This window comes from Numenius arquata, chromosome 1 (genome assembly GCF_964106895.1).
Source record: "Numenius arquata chromosome 1, bNumArq3.hap1.1, whole genome shotgun sequence".
NCBI classification, from domain to species: Eukaryota; Metazoa; Chordata; class Aves; order Charadriiformes; family Scolopacidae; genus Numenius; species Numenius arquata.
The window spans coordinates 121,457,005-121,473,804 of NC_133576.1; the positions used below are offsets into that span (position 1 = coordinate 121,457,005).

Genomic DNA, 16,800 nt, shown 5'->3' on the forward strand with positions numbered 1-16,800 from the left:
ATCTGAAAATTGCTCAGCTGTAGCATGTGTGTTTTAGATCAGTGAGAAAAACTGCCTGCCTAGGAAAGAGTTTGTAATTGTTCCACAATTTTTACACTCCAGCTGCATCAAACCTAAGCTTACACTCACTCCTGACACATCTTCCAGGTCACTTGGGTCTTGAGAGGGGAAATAAAACAACTCTAACTTGTGGCTGACTATGTTCCTTCAGGACACTAAACATGACTTAGAAATCAGATTGCCAGTCAGCTGTGTTCCTTTCAGATCAGAAATAATCTCTGTAAGAGAGGGCAGGAACACCCAAGTTGCTGCTGACATGACAATAACAGATTTAAATTCAATGGTTCCTTCCAGAAAGTTTAAAAAAACAGGAACATTTTACAATTTTCCTTCAGTTCCAGCCACATACACCTAACTTTGTCATTCTAGTTCATCTTGGTCTTCACATGCCTGATGAAGTCAGCAGCGTGTAAGTGCCATCAGTCACATCTCGAGTATTAACATGTACAGAAGTGTCCCTTCAGAAGGGACAGGGAGCGTAAGAGCCATCTGGTCAGTACCAGCACACAATCCCTTTCAACAGAGCAAGCGTGTTCCAGCTTTCAAAGGGGAATTAGTGAAGCTTTAACATCTAGTTCAAATCATCATCACAGCACTTGGTAACGCACACTGAGTTACGGAAAACCCCTGGAGAACAGAAGGCAGGCAGACGGTAGGGAGCCACAGAAAGAACTGTCTTTTTCTAAAGTGACAGCAGTAAGAAAATATACACTCTTCTGTACGACTACTTTTAATGTAAGATTTTGTATACCGTAACAAAGTCTCACGTGTCATCTACGCTTATTCTATTGAATTACAGAACTACCATAATAGGTACAACAGCAGATACCATGGTAGTGCATAATACGTGCCAAAAATAAACGTATTATTCAAGATGTCCACTTTTTCGTCACATTTAAGTGGTCTAAATGATCACTCATGTATCTATGCTCAGGAAACTTGGCTGTCACCAGTCTTTTGTAAGCTTCCCACCTTGCACGTCTCTCTTCTGTGTTATGTTTGTACTCCTGTTCCTGTGTCAGGTAAGGTCGACTCAGCCAATATTCATTCTCTGCTTCAATTTCCAGCCTTCGGATCATTGCTTGCTTCATTGAAACGGTAACCGCTCTAGGTTTCCTGTATTTTCCAATCCATTGTTTTCCAGGAATTCTCTTGCGGAGCAGTACTGTTGTTAAAAACATTATGCCTTAAAATATAGACAAAAAAATAAAATGCTCATTACATTGGGACATAAATTAAAAATTTAACAAGAAAAAAAATCAAAAATCTGCACACACTGCGCTCCTTTCAGCTGGTTGGTTTTAAGGTCAGAACCCGATACTCGCAACCAACCATTACATACAGTAGACGGCACAATGCCGGACATACTAGAAACATAAGGCAGAGAAGGAAAATGGAAATCTTTATTTAGCTAAAGAGTTTACTCAGTTATTCTTACGCTGAGATTTCCTCCATAAATTATTTATGAAAAAAGGGATGGAGGCCGACACGGCACAGCTGCCCACCGCGGCTCGCCCGTGACACGCGAGCCGTCCAGGCCCCAGGGGTCGGCCCGTGGGGGGGAGCGCTGCTGCCCGGGGAGAAGGATCTCCTGCCCGCTCCCCGCCGGGCTTATCTCCCGGTTCAGGGCTGGGCCAGCCCGCCAAGAGACCCCCCGAGTCTACCCGCTAACGGACCGCACCCCGCCTCTCGCCGGCTCTCACTCACCGACCGGCCTCGCTGACGGCTCCGGCCCCCGCGGTGGGAAGCAAGATGGCGGCGGGCGGCACCTCTCGCGAGGTCTGGCGAGATCTTCGCGGCGGGTGGGGCCTGGCGGCGCCAATGAGGCGCGCGCTGCCCGCGGTTCGAAGCTGGCGGCGGGTAGTAACCGTTCCCCTCAGGCAGCGCGCGGCCCGGCTCTCTTCAGGGTGGCCGTTAACGGCTCCTCTCCCCTGTGGGCGATGGACGTGTCGAGGGACTTCTTTGGGAAGCTGCGCGCCCTCTCTCTCACTCTGGAGAAGGAAGCGAAGCAGCTGGAGCGGGCCCTACACAAAGAGGACACGGGTAAGCGCAGGCATCGCGTCTCCTTCCCGGGGCGGCCGGGTCCGCTGGGGCCTCTCCCGTTCCTAGGGCCGCAGCCTTGCTCCGGAGCTCCTGCTGGCCTGTCCGTCCCAGCCCAGGCAGCAAAACCCCGAGTTCACAATGCGACCTGAAGGGTTGCTCCCGACGCCTCGGGGTGACGGGTATCACGCCTGGGCGCTGGGGCTGATGGCTCTGCTGGGATACCCCGGGGGGTGGTTGTTCCTCGGGAGTCCTTAGTTTGGGTTCCCGGCTGCCATCGTGCCCTCTGGGCATGCGGAGATAGGCCTTTGGTAGGCTGGTGGCTCCGGGTTTGGGCCTGGGAGTAGCTAGCTCGGCAGGGTATTTTTTGCGGCGCCCCCCTCCCCGCCCCCCCCGCCTAATATCGTCGTCTCTCTGAGCTCCTGTGTGTGGGTGTGTCAGTGAGCTTTTATCATGGGGAAAACTGGAATGAACGGGGAATCATATTCTTGCTTTTACTCTTTTCACGTATTGAGACTGGAAAACCTGTTTGCAGGGCTTGTTCTCTCTGCACAGATAGCTTAAGCTTCTAATTGGATTTATCTCTGTGCTATGGCTTGTCACATAGGAGGTGTCCTCTTTAACATTTTTTGTATAAACCTTGATTTCTAGTGAAAGAAGTAATGACTGCTGCATGTATAAATGAACAAAGCTAACACCTGCCTGCATGCAAATAAGGTGGAAGAATTCAGCTTCTATTTTTTCAGTGGTGTCTATATCACTTTCTAAAATTTTTATTATTTCAAGTCCAAGCTCTTTAAGGGTAAGAATTTAGTGTAAATAATCTTTGACAGGCCAGGGACCTATTTATTCTACCAACATCTGCTATGCGTTAATTTTTACAGTATTAGCTGCAACAGTAAAATGGAAGTCCGCAGTTTCTCTGCGCAGTCTGAAGTACTGTACAAATTGCAGTCTCATGCTGTGCAAGGTACCAATGTGAACTAGTTTCTCTTTGGTTTTCTCTGTTTTGACCCTTAACATGTGACTCCAACATCTCTAGTACAGGAGAATACGTTCTGATGTAGAATGTACTTGTATGCTAAAATACTAACACCCGATTTTTCTTTTCAAACTCTTTTATGTGAACATGCATATCGAAGACTATGAGGAAGAATCTCCAATAAGAGCCTTACATGACCTCCATTGTGAAATCAAAACTCTGAAGGTAATGTTTTGAGTCCCTTCTTGAAAAATTGGTGGCTGTGGGGTAGGTGTTCCATAAACTTACAGTTGTGTTTTGATCACTGAGCCACAATACAGCTATGTTAGCTGTTCTGACCCCTTAGTTTGATTTATTTATCTTTAAGGCATCATAATGGCTGTGGATGTCGGGGCAGTGCCCAAAAACTTTTGGGTGACTTGCAGTAGATTTAGCACTAGTTATTAGTTTGCAGTTACCGTTGTTGCTCGGATCTACAGGAGATAAAGGTAACGGGGAAGGTGTAGCTGTGCCAGGGCGTAGGTATGGGGGAGAAGGATTCAGGAGTAGCAGCTCCCTGGAGAAGAGGTATGTTTGCTTGCCTTCAGTGACAAGCACTTAGAATAAAGAAAACCTTCACAGAACTTTCAGTACCTTCAGCCGTTAAACTTGTGAAGAATATTCTTTATTTCTTTAATGGAAGTAGGAAAACTGGACTATAGAAATGAGCAAGTGTAGAAATAATTGAGAGGTAAACTTGAGCTTTACCACCTGCTCTGCATGAGTTCTTTGTATGTAGGGGAGTAAGAGTCCAAACTAATGGCTGTTATCCCATATTTTTATGGAGTAAAAGCATATATTTTTGTTTAAAAGGTTACTGGTAAGTAGTTACCATACTAGGAACTGTTATCTTAGTTTAACTTTTGTAAGTTTTTGTACACTCATGCCCTATATATGCCTGATATTTTGTAACCTAGTTTTCAGGTATAGATAAGACCTAAATTTGCTGCTTATCCTCATCTGAATTGAAGTTCAATACTTATTGCCCAACCATTTCATGTGTAAAGAACTACCATGTAGCGATTTGAAAACCAATATTTCTACGTTTCCCTCCTCCCCCGCGCCCCCAAAGGAAGATGTTAATGCCAGTCTTAATAAGAGTTCCTCTGAAAAACAAGCAATTCATGACTTTATGAAGGCAAGTGAAATACTGATGCAAAGAAATGCAGCAGATCTTGGAAAAATAAGAGAGCTGTTCCAGAAGTATGGCTACAAACCACGTGTCAAAGACTCTACAGGTAATATATTTCTTGGCAATATAGTATGTGAAGGCAAATGTAATTTTCTAAAATGTTTCTCTTTAGCTATGTTACATTTCTATACATTTCTATTAATTAAGAGATCAAGTACAGTTATGTTGTTTGCTTTATAAATATATCCAGAGGGTAAAATATTCTATTGTCATTGGTGCCATAAGAATAAACCAAAATACAAAAACTTTGGAGTTAGATCTCCTGGTGTGCTTTTAAGTTAGTGCATGGGGTTTTTTTTCCTCCAGTAATAGTTATACTCAGAAAACAGGTTAGCAAACGTGTTTTGATAACCCAGAGAATTATGCTGCTTCAGCTTCTCATGCATGGGAAACTATTGTAGATGCATCTAAATTTTTTTGTGTTCATATATGATGATTCCATTAACTTCAATCATCATAGAGGAAAATCTTAAAAGAATGTGCTCCGCAGCACAAATGGCACAAGAGATGCGCACACAGGGATTAGGTGATGCATGGCAATCTATGAAGCAGCAGTAGCTTGATTGATTGAGGGGATGAGATCCTTAATCAAGTCAGAAAGTGCATACACACCTATGTGAAAAACTAAGAAATGGCAAATGAGTTTAAAATACTAGAACTGTCAGTACTATACATACCCCTTTAGGTATCAAGGGCCCAATGAATCTTCAAGAAGCCTTTGGCAGGGCACGCCTTAACCTTTCCCTGAGTGTTATCCAGTCATTACACAAAACAAAATTGTGAATCGTGGTCATGGTCCATATTCACCTCCAAGTTAAGCTGCTACAACTGTTCTACAAAGATATGGCAGAAGGCTCTAATTTTATAGTACCTTCTTTCCTGTCCTCTCCCTTCTTTTAAAGAAGACTCCAAACAGAGTACAAGGTTAACTTATTTTAAGATGTATTTTTAAGCGTTATTTTATAAGTGTATCTGAATATGTAATACTAATACACATAAAAAGTAATGCTTCATAACCTTTCTTCAATATTGTTTTTCTGAAGAATAAGCATTCTAGTACTCTATGCAGCCTTTGCTCTTTCTCCTAAAACCTTTTCAGTTCTATATAAATTTTGTTTTCATTGTTATTTATGTTGTACATTTTTAATGAATTTCCAGTCTTGCACTGAAATAAAAACAAATAAATATATTTAATATTAGCACTTCCTGCCTGCTGCATGCAGGGAGATAAATTCTATTAAAAATACATTCGTGTAAAGAAAAAAAAAAAAAATTTCAATTCCATTTTTCCTAGAAATAATATTTACCAATAGAGTGAAATAGAGTAAACATGTGACCTATATTATAAATATAGCTTAGCCTGGTATGAGCTTTAGATTTCTGTTGTAGCTTCAGGTTCAGTGCTTTAAAATGAAAGAAGGAATATATTTTTTACAATAATAAATTAAAAGGGAGAGGGGAGGAAGAGAAAGTGCCAATTTATTTTATAAATTCTTAAAACAGAAACTTCTGACATAACTCTTTTTTTTTTTTTAATTACTTTTCTCAAACAGAAGAGGAGGAAGAAGTTAACAGTGATTTGACGGTGTCTGTTCAGAATAAATCTGATGAAGAAAAAGCAGATGATGTACCTCATCTTCCTGCTTCTCCTGAGAAGCCACCAGTGCCCAAAGATCCACTGCGTACCCCCCAGCTTTCTGATTTTGGTCTTTCACAATATGCTTTCTCCAGGCCTTGGAGTGCAGTGAAAGGACAACACGCAACAAATGCACGTCAAGAAGATTCAAAGAACGGAACTCTTCTAAAAACACAGAGTCCCTGTATTTTGCCCAAAACACCAAAATGTATGCCAAAGACAGACGATTATGAGTGTGCAACACCAAAACTTGAACACTTTGGCATTAGTGAACATACCATGCGTATGAATGAAGATTTTACAATGTCACTTATGCGTAAAGCTGCTCAGACAAACAAGAAGTGAGTAAATTACTTAAGTTCAGATTGTTTTTCTACTGAATTTTCTGTAGTTTTTTCTTGCTGTACCAATGTTTCGCTGCTGTTGTAAAAGCAGTTAGATCATGTTACTATTAGCAACACATTCAATTTTAAAAGCTAACAGTTCTTAAAAGAAACTTGCTGTTCAGCAGTTAAATATTTGGTATTTAGAGAAATTGTTCAAAAAAAAAACATATTCAAAATAAGTAGTGGAAATAATAGTTCAGCTTTTTTTTTATTAAACCTTTATATTTGCAATATAGGCACAGGTGTGAAGTTCTTCAGAACCATGCCAACTTAAGTGACTTTGTCCCCCAGAGATCCAGTTTACTGCAATGGTTAAATTTTTAGTGTTTTTTTAATTTTAAGATTACTGGGGAGAAAAGTGAAAACATCCATTTTCTTTTTAAATAGTTTTAGGATCTCTCCTTTTGAATAGTTATGTAAATACTATAACATCTATAAAGCTTTGTAGCATCTGAAAGCCAGAAAATTAAATAAATAAAAAAAAATAATAAAAGAAAGGTGGTTTTTTTTTTTTGCTTATCTAATCAGATAAGCAAAAAAAAAACTAGTACAAATGGGTAGCCTTATACCTGCAGTTTCCAGGTACAAAGGTAATAATTCTGACCTTTTTGGAGACAGCCCTGCCCTTTCATATGCCTTGCTTGGGCCAGCCAGGCCTTGTACCTAGCTGAAGTGTGTCTAGCAGCTGTGCATTCTGTGAAAACTACTTTAAAAGTTCTTAAAAATATGTGGGAGACCTCAGCTCCTCCAACTTTGTTTTTCAGGTTTTCAGTTTTGAAGCAGGTGCAAAGAACAATATACTTAGGTGCACCTGCTACGAAACTGAAACCAAAAGTAATTAGGAAAGGAAGGGGGGGTGGAAGAAAAGTGTCTCAACAAAAGTGTTTATTGTTATGCTTGTTCTTCTCCATTGTAAATACTAAAAATCGTATTGTTTCAGGTATCTATAATACTTTCACGGCAAAACTGACTTTAATTTTTTGTTTTGTTTTTTAGTCAAAATTTGAGCTGTTGCCTCAAGTGGATTTTGGGGGGTTTTTTTTGAGCTTAGGCTTTTTGTATAGAAGTTCTACATCTTGTTCTCATAGTTTAGATAACTTTTTAAATATTTAAAATATTTTTCTTATAGACACACTTTTGTGTAGAATTTAGGTAAGTTTCCACTTTTAGTCTGATATTGTCTCTTAATTGCCTACATCCTTCTTCCACTAGAACATCTTGGATATGAAAAAAGAATTTTAACAATTTCAGTTTCTAGTTTTGTGGAATCGATATTAAATGGATTTTCATTCTGAAGTCAGTTAGTGATTAACATAAGTAATCTTATTTAAAAAAAAAATAAAAATCTTTTAGTGTTCTCAATAACATTAGTAGATTAAGAGCCAAAAAGATTGCCTCTTGTTTAGAATTTTGTACACAACAGGATATTAAAAATAAAATAGACTGCATCCCTAACACAGAATTGGTCATCTGGGACAAAGAAAATTGATCCTACCTTAGACACCTTTTGTGTGTTTGTTTTGTTTGTTGTTTTTGTTTTATGCCTTGGGTTGAAATCTCAGTGTATTTGATAATTTGTGGATGGACTGAACGTTTGCATGCTATAAGTTGCTGCAGTAGAATCATAGATGAAAAATCTATGAAAAAATCATCTTTGAGGAAATGAATTTTTGACTTGCATGTTGATGAACAAATACTAGGAAAGTGATCAGGTTTATAGTATTCCTTTAATTGTGATTTCTTCATATTACTTGAGAGCTAATTGAGGGGTTTGGTTTTCAGGTTGGTTAAAAAAGATGATCATGAAGTGAACGTACCAGAAATGACATCCAGGAAAATCATGGTTACTCCTGGGCGAAAACCAAAAGTGACAGCTGATAGTGGTAAGTTAAAAAATACATGAAATAAATATACATGTGCATTTTTTACATTATGCACGTGTAAGTGCATTGTGAACACATGGTAAACTTTTAAACTGTGTTTCTTGCCCAGTTATTGTATGAGTACTAATGTCTAGAAAATGAAATGTTGGTGGCTTCTATGGGAAAGCCACTCACTTCAGTGTAAATCCTTACTCATTCTTCTCATATCCATCTAGAATTATGCAGAGGGATCCATCATTTTGTATCTGCAACTTATCCTTATTTGAAATGGATGCCATATCTAAGCATGGGGAGGAAAAGAAGGTTATCAGGAGTGGTCGACATGTATTCACCAAGGGAAAATCATGCTTGATCAGTCTGATAACCTTCTGTGATGGCATGACTGGCTGGGTAGATGAGGGGAGAGCAGTGGACATTGCAAGGCTTGACTTCAGCAAGGCTTTTGACACTGTCTCCCACAGCATCCTCATAGGTAAGTTTAGGAAGTGTGGGTTGGATGAATGGACAGGGAGGTGGATTGAGAACGGCTGAATGGCAGAGTTCAGAAGGTTGTGATCAGCAGGGCAGAGTCCAGCTGGAGGCCTGTAGCTAGCAGTGCTCCCCAAGGGTCAGTACTTGGTCCAGTCCTGTTCAACATAGTCATCAATGACCTAGATGAAGGGACAGAGTTACCCTCAGCAAGTTTGCTGATGACAAAAACGGGAGGGGTGGCTGACACACCAGAAGGCTGTGCTGCCACATAACGAGACCTGGACAGGCTGGAGAATTGCATGGAGAGGAACCTAATGAAGTTCAACAAGGACAAATGTAGGGTCCTGCACCTCGGGAGGAATAACCCTATGCATCAGTACAGGCTGGTGGCTGACCTGCTGGAAAGCAGCTCTGTGCAAAAAGACCTTGGAGACCTGGTGGACAAGTTGACGCTGAGCCAGCAATGTGCCTTTGTGGCCAAGAAGGCCAATGGCATCCTGGAGTGCATTAAAAAGAGTGTGGCCAGCAGGTTGAGGGAGATCATCCTCCCCTTCTACTCTGCCCTGGTGAGGCCGCATCTGGAGTACTGTGTCCAGTTCTGGGCTCCCCAGGTCAAGAAAGACAAGGAACTACTGGGAAGAGTCCAGCAGAGGGCTACGAAGATGATCAGGGATCCTCTTATGAGAAAAGGCTGAGAGACCTGGATCTGTTGAGCCTTGAGAAGACTGAGAGGGGATCTTATTAATGCTTATAAATATCTAAAGGATGGGTGTCAAGAAGATGGGGCCAGGCTCTTCTTAGTGGTGCCCAGCAACAGGACAAGGGGCAACAGGCATAAACTGGAACACAGGAAGTTCCATCTGAACATGAGGGAAAAACTTCTGTACTTTGAGGGTGCCAGAGCACTGGAACAGGCTGCCCAGAGAGGCGGTGGAGTCTCCTTCTCTGGAGATATTCAACGCCCACCTGGATGTGTTCCTGTCCAACCTGCTTTGACATGGGGTTTGGACTAGATGATCTCCAAAGGTCCTTCCAACTCCTACCATTCTGTGATTTTGTGCAACAAAAATGCTGTTTTGCCAACTTAGCCTTTTTAATCTGAGAATACCCATTAAATTTGTTTAAAGAAAGGAAAGAAACTGCTTTGAAAGGCTGTTGAGACAGGAACTTAGATCTTTCAAGAGTAGTGCTAAAACTTCTTTGAGAGGAGATGTAATATGTTCTCTTGAAAATGTGTGAAGATCTTGGGACAAACATACTGAGGATTGAATATATGAGAAGCTAAAGCAATGTTGATCTAAGTTGAGCTTTTTCATCTATATTCAGTAGTGAGACTAGATTTATTACTTCGGGGTTTTTTGCATTTGCTGCTTTTATGGAATTCTGTAATTTAGATGGTTCTTCATAGTAAAAATATCGGCTAAAATGATACATGTTTTTAGGATATGTAAATCTATGAAAAGCTAGTAGACTTGGAAAACTAAACTGGAGCACTGGAACTGATAATAATTACATGTATATGTGTGTATAAATTTTATTTTTATTTCTCTCTTCCCCCTAATTTCAGCAGCTGACTGGATGCCTTCTCCTATGGTACTTGTATTCTGTACTCCTGATGTGAAAACCCCTTCCAGAACAAACAGCACGTTATCAAGGTCACCAGAGACAAATGAACTGCCTTGTCCCGCTCATACACAAACACCACAGTTTCCAGATTTTGAAACAAGATGGCTAAAAACAGAAGCTAAGGTAGTAAATACCAATTATGCACATTCTAACACACTCTTTACCATAAGCAGTTTTTCAAATGACAGTTTGGGATTCTTTTCAAATACTACATTTTTCTATGTCATTGTAGAATATCTTTCTAATGGCAATTTTGTAAGAACTTTTAATAAATACCTAGGATAAGTAAATTAACTGAAGGTATTTAATCTCTCTTCTGCAGCAGGTAAAGGAGAAGATTGAGTCTGTGACAAAGAATGATGCAACAGATAAACAGCACATAGAAGAGAGCATTCCTTCTACTGTGAGCTCTGATGAGTATCTCAAACATTTTGAAGACCTTTCTCCTCCCAAAATAAAATCGTATGACCAGTTACTCAGTACTCCTCCACCTCCAGAAATAACAAGGATACCAGATGATATTCTACAGGTTAGCTAATATACTTTTTTTTTGCTAAACAGTTTTAATATCAAAATAGTAAAATTAAAAGGGCTTAGTTCTGTAAATTTTGTTCTTCAATAGTTCTTTGCTGCTTATTGAAAATGTATCAACTGTAATCTTGTTTTGAGCTCTTAGGTATTTTTTTTTTATTCCCTTTTAATGTTTCCTGTAGATTCTGTCCAAGTATAGTCATAAAGTAGATTCTTCTAAAGCTAAGGTAATGGAGACCAAGGCAGGAAATACTACAAGATATGTAAGTGACTACACTGATTACTGCAACAAAGAGAACAGGTACGATTAAATTTTACAAATTTGGTTAAGTAATTTAATTTGGAGGAGCTATGAAAATTCTTTAACACATTTAGAAACTCATGCAGCTACTTGCTCTTCAGCTACAAAAATAGCTCTATTTTCTGTCACTAAATAACTTATTTTTTGGCACAATATCTGACTGCCTTTTATTGTAAAGAACAAATATTATAATTGATTGTGTGTTTGAATCCTCCCAACTTTAAAAAAAAAATTAAAAAATGAAAGTAGCTTTTTACTGTTTTATCTGTACGTATATTTTGCTTCGTGGGAACTGAAGCACTGGTGAATGCTTTCTTCTGAGTAAATTTAGGCAATGAAACTAAGGAATTCGAAAAAACTATGGAAGTGACATTGCTGATTTCACAGTTGTTTTGGCAAAGAGATTTATTTAAAATGCAAAGCCACTTTATGAATAGTATGTGAGATTACTCATACTTATTGTAGACTAATTTAATCTTTGAACAATGGAATAATAGCTTTAAAAACAACTTGATCAATTTGACTAGAAGGAAGTTTTTGTGACAACTTGATCAAGTGTAGATATTCCTGATCCAATGTAATGTATATTATACTTGTTGATTACCTGTTAAACTTGGGGTCAATGCAGACTATTTAGGTAAGAGGTACAAGCAACGTGTATGGTGTCAAATAATAATCACAACAACCCAGAATGAGACTGATAAAAGTAGGTATCTTAATATAATTGGAGTCCATTTGAGTAATCAAATAGAGAAAGCTCTTACTTTACCTGAACCTTCCTTTTTTTCTTATGATAATAAATAAAAATGTTTGTCTTCTGATAATTGAAAATATGATTGAGATATTAAGTTCGTGAACTCTTCTGGATATATTTGCAGAGGGTATTCTGGATTTTTCAAGCCAAACGTCTGAAAGCAAGCTGAAGACCATGTTGAGACTGTTTCATATTCATGGATCTTACCACTGAATCACAACAAGCTCAAAAAGCAAAAGAAAATACTGGTGGGAGGAAAGAGCCATACAAAGGAGAAGCTTTTTTAATGGAGAAAGTTTGATGTAGATAAACTTGTTTGCACAAACAGCTTGTGCTTAATTTTTAATTGAAATTAGTGGCAAAACATGTTGAGGGTTTTTAAAGAGGACTGGGGTCTTGTCTGAGGTAGTACTTCTGTTGTTTTGCCTGATTCTTGTGTTTGCTGCGTGTGCTTGTGTTTGCAGCAGGTTGTAGAGAAGTGTAGTTAGGTTGTAACGAAGGGAAGGTCCAGTATAGTCCCCCAGAAAGTGGGTATCCCTGGCTGTTCTGGTGTCATTGTACATCTTTTCAGGGCTGAGTTTGAAATGTAGTACTTCAACAGTGTTTGCTATCTTCAATGGAAACAAGTCTTTGTATGTGAAGAGTAACTCCTCTTTAAAGCACTTCTATGCTATTAGTCACTTCTGTAATACTAAGACATATCAGATGTATCCCTGTATCAGGCTGTTACCTGTCTGATGGACAAGTATTTCTTATGCTGCTTCCTCTTTCTTATTATAGTTCTTTCATCAACATCATATGCTCTACATCTGTTTTCCTTTTGACAGTCTAACCTCTGTAGCCCTAAAAAGTGACTCTGCCTGGCATAGAATTATTTGAAAATATATTGTGCAATAGGTACTGCTTGTATATATCTTCCAACTGCTGGAGAGATTTCTGGCAGGCGTGTAGGTGATTGCTTACTCTTCTACACTACTGCCATGTGCGTTCTTTAAGTGGTGGTGTCATTTCTAAACATGCTGTGTCAGCTATTCCTCTGAGTGACTCCAGGATTGCTCTTTCCAGCTGTACTCGGTTTCCCGTTGATGGCTAAAATCCTGTCATTTATGAGGCCAGGCGTGCAACGCATGAGAAGGGAGAGACCGTCCCAGGAGATGGGGAGAAGAGGGCTTTTCTGAACTTTCTGAACACAGCTCCACATTTTTTTATATAATTTTTAAGTCCTCAGGATATGCAAACATCTGGAGATGCCCAGAAGTATTTCTCCAGTTGCTTAGATGGACTTATCCTGACTAATACCTAGCAAGTAAAGGAGCCTTTTTCCTCCTATTCCAGTCAGTCTCCAGGAGTAAGGATACATTAAATTAACTGGAGAAGCTGATTTTCTACTAGTTCTGGCCTGAGCACACTGTCATTTTTCTGTGCTAGCTTCTGTTGAAAAATATGTATGTATTATTATTATGTATCAGTCTTTCAGCTTGATCAGCATTTTTGAATACTAAATAAAAGTCTTGGATGCTTGGTGGCTGCTTGCAAAACTAATCATCTGCTGCTATAAAAGCACTTACTTGTAAAACCATTTAATGGGCTGGATGCTAGTCATGGAATTTCATGGTTGTAAAAAGGTACAAAGTGTTCTGCAGAGCAAGAATCTTTCAGCCGGACAGATTTATCAGTGCTACAGGAGGGGTTTCACAGCCTGCATTCTTCCTCCACCACACTGCATGGCTACTTTCTTGCCATGAAGTGATCCAGATATCCTGAAAGATGCTATTTAATCAAATGAAACAAGCAGCACTACTGTCCTGGACCTCCCCAGCCCTGCCCCTTCAACTAATGAAATTCCCAAAAGGGCTTTTAAATGTCTTGGGAACAGCTCTGCACTCCACTGTCCTTTCCTCCAGTAGGGACCTGTAAAGTTGTAGCCCAGCAGTTCTGGGATTTTCACCATAAGCTGTTGTGGCATGATGCTGGCATAGGACTTTTTGGAATCTACAAACAAAGTTTTACTATTTAGTTTTGTTTTTCTTGCCTACAATATTACCCTAATACAAGTAATATTGCTGTTTGTATTTATAGTCTTCTTTAGAGCAGGACTATTGCTCTGAGGGGGATATAATCAGAGCAGCAAAACAAAAACTAGGTTTAGTTTGTGCCTTACCTTTGAAAACCTTTTAGGTTTCAGTAAGACCTGAGCAGTCATTTGAGTATTGGGGGTGGGGGAGGGAAAAGTTTAGTTGGCAGAAGTGAAAGCTTAAGCAGTGTTGGAAACCAATCTGTATTCAGAATAAGCTGGGGTGGGGTGAAAAGTTTTGTGGGGTTTTTTGTCTTTTTTTTCCTACTCAGACCAGTTCTCTCACATAGGTGTCTGTGTGGCTCTCTGATAAACTGCACTGGAACAACCAAGGATGTAGCCGTGGGGCCGGAGGTTGAGACTCCCCTTAATCCAGTATCACTGCAGAAGAAATGCTCGCCCTGCTGTGCACTTAAGTAGCATGACATGTCAGAGTGGGAATAATACAAAAGAACTTAAAAGTTGCAGGTTGGCTTGTTGGATGAATCTGATTGCAGCATTGGCCTGACAGAAAGTGCAGTTTGGACAAACAGTAGCTAAATAAGTGGCAATTGCAGCAGTTCTGTAAGGGACAGTTGTCAGTGGAAAACAGGGGAGTTGATTCAGACTGCAGTTCTGTGTTGTGATTAATCCAGTTTAACTGGGGGCTCCTTCCACTAGAGGCCGTTTCACACTTGTGCACGGAATTTAGAAGTCCTTCAGTTTTGTGATGGATTCCTTCCGTTTGCTGAGCCACTGAAAGATGAATTAATTTTTCTTTTCTAGCTTATCTTCTCTGACAGTAGTCTCAAACTCAGCATCTGCCTGTGTGACTGCTGGACCAGGCGTAAGGGAAGGGTGAGAACAGGATCACATCTCTAGCAATAGCTTGCAGTCAGAAGAGATTGAACCTAGCACAAAATTGCACTTCCACATTTAAGGACATCTGAAAAGCAACTAAAAAAGCATAGCCTTTAGTTTTCCTTCATTTGCTGTGGTTCTTAATCTCTTTTTTTTGTTGTTGTTGTTTTCATTTGTTTAAGTATATCAATGTGTCAGCTAACAAAAGCTTCTCTCCATAATCCCGTTTGTTGTCAAAGGAGCATCTCAATTGTTCTGCATTGTAACCCCTGTAAAGTGGGCAAAGCTTTCTTATCTTAGAAATATTTAGCCTGAGGTTAAATTACAAATATAGATCTTGCAGTGAAATGAAACTTCCTAGATGGCTGTCAAATGGATAAATGACAAGCATCACTTTTAGTGCCTCCTGTTGTGCTTTTATTGATGTTTTTATAAATCACTAGAGCTGTAACTGGAGCCCAGGCTTCCTTCGTTATTTAAAGCACCACGGATGCGTTAAACTTTCTGTAAGATACGATATTTGCTTTGTTCCCTGTTGTTATTATTCAGATATTCCGGTCCTCATGGTGGTTGCATGTGCTCCAGCAACAGCTGTAGCTGATGTTGGAGCTGCCTTGTAATTTGGGAGTACCTTGTTTCCCTATGGGACAGTAATACAGAGATTGTGGCATTTATAAGGAGCAATGACAACATCCAGTGGCCGCACTATGGAATCGCATGTGCATCAGTCCACAGGAATACAACTTTCTACAAGGCAGACATCAGTCAATGCTGGATATATTATCTGTCAACCTAAACATCAAACCTCATGCTGTTCTTACAGCAGTATCTACTTTTACAAAGGGGCAGTTGACATTATGGTAGGGAACTGGCCAGGTCTGTGAATCTCTTTGATCTTGTCTAATGCAAGTTGAAGGGTTTAAAAAATAGCTAGCGCACAGGCAATAGTCCATGGAAGAAGATGTGGTGATACACGAGTGTTTCTCCTGTGGAGAGACTAAGTGAAGGATAGTTTGCCGAGTACCCAGCAGGGAGGCGTTCAAATACTTTCATAATTCCTGGCTGAAAGCCCTGTGGTTATGCTCCCTAATGATTGCTTACGCAGTTGTTGTGGACCAATCTAAGGCCTTGCTCCTCCATCCCACCTTTCCTCTCGCCCAGCAGGTCCCACACCCTTGGTTGCGTCACTGCAGTTGTGGCTGCAGGGGAAGCCGGGAAGCCATTCCTGCTTGCCTAGCCACCAGGAACTAATTGTTGTTTTCCAAGGTTAAATTATTCATGGACTCTGTGTGCTGACCCAAATCACTGCTCACCTGCAAAGGCACAGACATGTGTTGAGGCAAGAGGACGGAAAAGGCGGGGGGAGTGGGAGCCAGGACATCCTCCTTCACTGGCAGCCTATAAACTGCTTAGGGAATCGTATCCTGTCTCTGCTTTGGTAAGGTATTCTGAGGCTGTTGTCCCATGAACACTTCCATGGCAGCTGAATCAGTTCCTCTTCACCCCACCATGCATCGCTCCTGCTCCCAAACCTCCCTCTCCCTCCCAGGGCAACTGCTTGGGTGGTTGTGCATTAATTGGACTGCAGGGGACGCAGCTGCTGGGAGAAACCTCACCTTTGGAAGATGGCCCTATAGGTGCAGGGTGGTGTGGTTTGCTCCTGGCCATGTAGACTGTTGTGGTGCTGGTGGGACCATATTTTAAATGTACTTTTAGTACTTTCATATTCATGTGCTCCCCATCTCCCTTTCAAGCATGAGCCCCTGCTCTCCAGTGCAGTTCTTAACCCAAAGGCAGCAGGGGCATGGCGTGGTTGCCAGCAGGGCTAGACAAGGGCTGTGGGATGGTGCACAGCTCCAGCTGAGAAAGTAGCAAGGGGTGTTGGTAGGGGACTGCTGTGTCTGATGCTGTTCTTCAAATGCTCTGCCTAGGACCGCTGTTGGGTCTCTCCCCTCTGAATCCTGGGGTAGGTGCTTCATGGTTTT

The 16,800-nt window shown here is 40.6% G+C and overlaps 2 protein-coding genes across 2 annotated transcripts; one reads left to right on the forward strand and one right to left on the reverse strand.

Annotated features, from left to right (window-relative positions):
• Positions 1–929: 929 nt before the first annotated feature.
• MRPL57 (mitochondrial ribosomal protein L57) lies at positions 930–1,241 on the reverse strand. Its single transcript, XM_074156551.1, has one exon. It carries the CDS (start codon positions 1,239–1,241, stop codon positions 930–932), a length of 312 nt encoding a protein of 103 aa, XP_074012652.1.
• A 759-nt stretch (positions 1,242–2,000) lies between these two features.
• SKA3 (spindle and kinetochore associated complex subunit 3) lies at positions 2,001–12,697 on the forward strand. Its single transcript, XM_074156586.1, has 9 exons — positions 2,001–2,103; positions 3,243–3,307; positions 4,194–4,359; positions 5,867–6,290; positions 8,118–8,218; positions 10,257–10,438; positions 10,638–10,844; positions 11,029–11,147; positions 12,026–12,697. The coding sequence occupies exons 1-9, from the start codon at positions 2,001–2,003 to the stop codon at positions 12,057–12,059; spliced, it is 1,401 nt and encodes a 466-aa protein (XP_074012687.1). The 3' UTR covers positions 12,060–12,697.
• Positions 12,698–16,800: the final 4,103 nt, after the last annotated feature.